Below are 5894 nucleotides of genomic sequence, written 5' to 3' on the forward strand. Positions count from 1 at the left end.
TTTGCAGCATTAAATAATTCAAACACGATTTTCAAAAAATCATTACATGAGAAAAAGGGGAAAAAATCGTCCAACTTAAAAAAAGAAAAGAAAAAAAAAATCAATGAGTTTCTAAATGCTCAATAACGTTAGGAATTTATTATTTTTTAAGCATCAAATAGCCCTATGAATTTATTATTTTTTAGGATGAAATTGTGATGCACTTTTTTTAAAGGGACAGTTGGGTAGAAATTTGATTTCCTCTTTCAGTTTTAAGAAGAAAAAAAAAAGACATGGTTGATAGTGCTTGCTTTCTAGAAAATCAATGTGTGTGTCAATGGCCACCTTTTAGAAGATTGCTGCCGCCTCTTTGGAACTTCTAGCTTTTTGGGCTGTACCATTTATTTTATATATGTCTGCAAAAAGTGGCAAGATACTCGATTCTGCTAAGGGTAGAGCTTCCAAGCTACCATGAGTCTAGTTCACTTTTGCTTTGAATTTTGAGTAAGACACACAGCTATGTTTTTACCATGCTATTTTGAAGATGTGAGAAATGTTCATGGGATATGGGAGCTCAATGCCAACATGAAGCCACACCTCCTTTAGACTCTTGTAAGGTCACAATATAAAAAAGATCCAAGGCTATGAAAAAGCGACAAACATTTAAACCAAAATTATAAGTATATATATATGTGCACAAAGCTCTAGGAGACTCTAAATTTATACAGTGTACAAAGAAAAGTAAGGTCACTAAGGCTTAGGATGTAATATAAATTTTGTTGGCACGTTATGTGACTTGGGCTCAAATTCATTTAAGAGTCAAGACCTATGCAAGGAGTGCCATAAACGTGTGTGGAAGTGCATGTCATGTCTAGATGGGCCCATGTGTTGTCATGTAGTTGGAATTTGGGAGGAATATGGATAGGGAACTTTGTGTGGCCTTGGGACAAGTTAGGACAAGGCGGTAAGGGTCCCATTTTAAGAGCAAGAGAAAAAAGCACCCAAGTTCTACTTCTAACGTTGTCAAACCCATTGGTTGAAAACTAGAGGAGAACTTGTTGGCACCTTTGAGAAAGTTCTCCTGGCTCCTCTACACAGAGAGAGAAGGAGTTTGGGTTTTTTTATAAGCGAATGCGTGTATGCGTGTGCATATGCCCGATGCATGCACATCAAGTTCGGTTTGGGGTGGGCTCTCTACCTCACCACAAAAAGTCTCACTCTCTTTTAAATGTAGTCTCACTGTGTTCTAAATCTAGTGAGACCTTGTGCATAGAAAGTGGCTAGTGCCTCTACCTTGTGCATACAAAGTGGGTGGTTTAACTACAATGGGACCTAATGCATACCAAGTGGGTGGTGCCTTTACCTTGTGCATACAAGTTGGATGGTGTTTGGAGAATTTGAAGGATACAAGTGAACATTTAGTGCACCTAACCAACCCATTGACTCATTAAGGCTACCCTTTTGGGGCAAATGACAATTTGCCCCCAAAGGGTAGCCTTAATGTCATTTGATTTGGTAAGTATGTGATTTTGTAATTGGTCAGGACCAAGATAACAAGGAAGGGGTATCCCAACGATCCCTTCAAGGTATGACTAGTTATCCTAGGATTCATGAAATTGTGGTCCCAAGTTCTTTGTTTTGTGTATGGAAATCAAATACTTAATTAACCTTAAACAAAACATATAATTAACCTTAAAACAAAACATATAAACATATTGGTAGAATCCCATTATTCTCTCTTTTGGCAGAAAGTGGGGGCATCAAGGGGTTCTGGTTTTGGTTAGGTTCTATTGGTCTCAAATATGCCATTTAAAAAACTTTGCCTTATTTTTAGAGTTTCTCCGCCGGTGACCTAATAAAAGTAAGATGAAGGCAAAAAGCAAGGCTTATGTGAGATAGTAATTGGGACCTTAAGGCAAGGAACAATTCAAGTACGTTGATATTTGTTGAGATCTAGTTCTACTAAGAAACCAACATTTTTTTACTGATTATGCTACCTTTGAAGAGAAGGGTGCTAGTTATCATGCTAATAGTCAACCACTTCATCTTTGGAGGAATTGTTAATTAAAGTGCATTTATGATTATGGTAAGGAATTGAAAATATTATAATTTAGGGTGAATTTTGTGACACTTTAGGAATTTTATCATTATCATTAAGGTGCTAATCTGGATTGTCTCAAAACTAGTTAAGTTATAGTTAATAGTTTAAGGTGAAGAGTGAATTGGAGGTGATTATCACATTAAGGTGTTAATGTGGGTTTTACCTCAATAGTTGATAGTTTATAATTAAGGTGCTAATAATAATGAGGACACGAAGCTTGGGAGCTTCCATTGGCCCTAAATGCCGCACAGAAGAAGGGCATATTTTTCTTGTTTTCTTCTTCTTCTTCTCCCGCTTCTCTCCTCTCCATCTCTCTCTATACCCTTTCTCTGCCTGAGCAGCTTCCATGGCGCCTCCAAGCAGACGAAAGCAGAGGCCTGACCCTTCTTCTTCTCCATCTTCTTCTTCCTCCTCTCCAATTCCTCTCACTGGCATTGCCCTGGGTTTATTTGCTGCCATTGCGGCAGGCTTTGCCGCCTCCCGCGTCCTGAGAAAGAAGCGGTCTGTGAGCTTGCAAGAACAGGCCATCTCTACAGGTAAAGATTCATCCATCCCCCTTCCAGTGCAGGATAGAGAGACCGAGATAAAGGAGAAGGATGATCCCAAGGCTTCCTCCCTTGTAGTCATTAATGGAACCATCGCCATATCTCATGAGCCTGCAAAGCTTGGACTAAAGCCCGTTTTTGAGGCCTTTGAAGAGGCTTACATCCAGAAGACAATTAGTGCAAAGGCTGATGAAGGAGGAGGAGGAGGAGGAGAAGAAAGAGCAGTAACAGATGAAGAAGGAGAAACAAGAGAAGGAGAAGGTGAAGCTACAGATGAAGAAGGAGAAACAAGAGAAGGAGAAGGTGAAGCTATGCAGATCACTGTAGATGTTGAAGCTTCGGTAGTTATGGATGAAGCTCCCATGGAAGCTCTGCCGAAGACAAGTCTAGTAGAAGAGGAGGAAGAAGAAGAAGAAGAAGAAAATGATGATGATGATGAGAGGCTTGCAGAGCAGCAGCCATCCCCTGTTCATATCAATGGGAAAGTTTTGGTTTTCAATGAAGAAATGGCTGATTCTAAAGAAGACCATGACCTTCTGTCTAGTGGGAGTAACTCTTTCTCTGATGCTCTCTCGGAGAGCTCACTGCAAGAGGTGAGCAGTGAACCTGTGAAGCCATTGCCTATAGAAGAAGCTCAGATTACCTGGCGTGGAACAAAGCCTGACTTTGCTCTTGCTGAAGAAGAAGTAGAAGAAAATTGGCCTGAAATTGAGAAGAAATTGCCTGAATTGGAGAGTAATTTGCGTCAAATGGAGAAGAAAATGCCTGGTTTGAAGCAAAACTCGCCTGATTTGAAGCAAAATTTGCCTGATCTGAAGCCTGTTTCTGCTGAAGCAGATGGCGAATTGCTTGACTTGAAGCCTGTTTTGGTTGAGATTAAGGAAGAAAGTGTCTCTGCAGAGAATCTTAATCAGCTTAATTATGAGGTAAAAAGTGATGATTTGGTCCTGGAAGGTGAGTTTTCTGTTGATATTGGCTTAGATAAGAGGATTCATGAGGCTGTGAGAATCAGTGGCAAGGTGCTTTCTGATGAGCAGCCGGAAATTAAAACCTCAGGTTTCCCCCAACCAAATGAGCTTAGCACCTCTAAAGCCATGGCTAATGGTGAACGTGATCTGCAATTAGCATCGGAGGGAACTGATAATAATGGTTTTAGCACTAACGGTGAGCCTTATCTGCAATCAGCGAAGGAGGGGTGTGATGATAACAGAGGTTTATGTACTAATGGTGAGCCTAATCTGCAATTAGCACAAGACAGAACCGGTACCAGTGACCCCTTGGAAGAACTTGTCAATGGTGACTCTCTGGAAGAACCTGTATTGCAATCACAAGGGCAAAACCTTGACAGGATTGATGATACAAGTGTTAACAATACTGAGGACGTCCTTGATACTAATGGTGAGCCTAATCTGCAATTAGCACAAGACAGAACCGGTACCAGTGACCCCTTGGAAGAACTTGTCAATGGTGACTCTCTGGAAGAACCTGTATTGCAATCACAAGGGCAAAACCTTGACAGGATTGATGATACAAGTGTTAACAATACTGAGGACATCCTTGATACTGAGCAAGATCAACCCAGGTAGTAATCTTTTGTTTATATTAATAAAGTGCTTAGGTGCATGTAATTAAAAATCTTTTCTGTCCTAATAATACACGTGGTTAATACTGTCTTCTGTTGTTTGGTTAACCCCCTACAAATCTACTGTTGCATCGCTTGATCGAATTGGCTACCATTGAGAGCCTAATTGGTGATTTACCATTTTTGTAATTATTATTTCCATTCACAGCTCACCCATTGCATCAACGGAAGCAAAGGCATGTGAGAAAGAACTTAGCTCTGGCACAAAGGCAAGGCTGTTCTTCAATTTGATTGTTGAAATTGCCTTTTCTTTTTCTTTTGGGTTAAAAAATATCCTTTGGCCTTGATTAACTTGCATTAGGCTACTTATGGCATGGATTAACTTGCTTTATGCTAATCATACTCTTAACGAACTTGCTTAATGCTATGCAGGATGATGATGGGCATGCTGAACCCATAAGGGCAGAGGCAAAACCCACAATCCATGTGCAGCAGCAAGAGATTGAAGAGCTACCTAGATCTCTGGACATAAACGACCAGATCTTTAAATCGAAGAAGCTTGCATCCTTCACAAGCACTACCCTTGTGTATAGCAACAACACAATGGAAGCAAGTGAAGAAGCTGAATCAAAGGGTGGCTTTCAGAGCAAAATCCTTGAATTTGCTCCATATCTACCACTAGAAATGGGCCTCATATGCTTGCTAATTGCGCTAGTAAGCTTTGTTCTATGGTTCTTGGGAACCTCATCATCTGGACAGGATTGAAGGACTCCATAAGAGCATCAAAAAAGGATGAAGCTCTATGCATAGCCCACTGCTAAGTTGCAACACAAGGCAAGTTGACACCTTAGCAGTTTCTGTGCTTTTTATGGATCCTCTCGTAGACTTGGGCTGGTCATACATCTATATAAATGAATGTATATGAGGAGACATAGTGCCACTGAGCAATTTTGACTGCATTTGCAAATAATAGTATTTATTTGCATCTGTTTTAAAGCAAATATGCATGATGATGATAGTAGAAATAAGGATCCAAAGCAGCAAGGTTTGTCTAGTGGGTGGGTGGACATTAATTTTGATAATAAGAGGGGCTCCCAGATGCCACTTAATCACCTAATGCTGAGGGTTATTGAGACTAATCACATTGGTGAGGTGGTTTAGAGCACCCATCATTAAGAAGGTTAAGAGTACCCATCACTAAGAACGTTAAGGGTACCCGATCTCTAATAAGGGATTGGGTTACCTCACTTTATGTGATGATGTACGTGGACAACCAAAGACCAGTGTAGTAGGCATTGGAGCTGATTATCCGTGTTAATTAAATCCATCCCTTGGATTAAGCATGTGTTATCTCTAATTGTGTTTGTTATTCATGTATTAAGTGGGGGCAGGTTTGGTGTTGTGGGAGTTATATTTTTCTTCAGTTTTCACGTGACGTCGTCATGAGAACATTTATTACTACTATGGGTCGGCTCTGGAGTCTCCCTTTTAGAATTGCTCGTAACATTATAATGTAAAAGAGCGCACTCAAAGTTTGATGCAAGCCTTCTACTGTACATTCCACGCGTTATTTCCATAGAAAAGTGAATGAAATCACTTGGGAAAGAACTCATGTAGTCCTCTTGAGCTTAGACTAGTGGCAAGAGACAAATCTTCGACCGGCTGAGCTAAGCACACAATTAAAAAA

The 5894-nt window shown here is 40.2% G+C and overlaps 1 protein-coding gene across 2 annotated transcripts; it reads left to right on the forward strand.

The window, feature by feature from the left end:
• Window positions 1–2246: 2246 nt before the first annotated feature.
• Window positions 2247–5547, forward strand: LOC147640129 (uncharacterized). 2 transcript variants are annotated; one of them, XM_086777450.1, is made up of 4 exons: window positions 2247–2886; window positions 2929–4207; window positions 4416–4476; window positions 4640–5547. In XM_086777450.1, the coding sequence occupies exons 1-4, from the start codon at window positions 2427–2429 to the stop codon at window positions 4970–4972; spliced, it is 2133 nt and encodes a 710-aa protein (XP_086633576.1). In that variant the 5' UTR covers window positions 2247–2426; the 3' UTR covers window positions 4973–5547. The 2 variants fall into 2 exon arrangements, with proteins under 2 accessions (XP_086633576.1, XP_086633569.1); XM_086777443.1 differs by having other exon boundaries at window positions 2247–4207.
• The last annotated feature ends 347 nt before the right edge of the window (window positions 5548–5894 follow it).

The sequence above is a fragment of the Cibotium barometz genome, chromosome 3 (assembly GCF_041138505.1).
Source record: "Cibotium barometz isolate CiBa-2024 chromosome 3, ASM4113850v1, whole genome shotgun sequence".
NCBI classification, from domain to species: domain Eukaryota; kingdom Viridiplantae; phylum Streptophyta; class Polypodiopsida; order Cyatheales; family Cibotiaceae; genus Cibotium; species Cibotium barometz.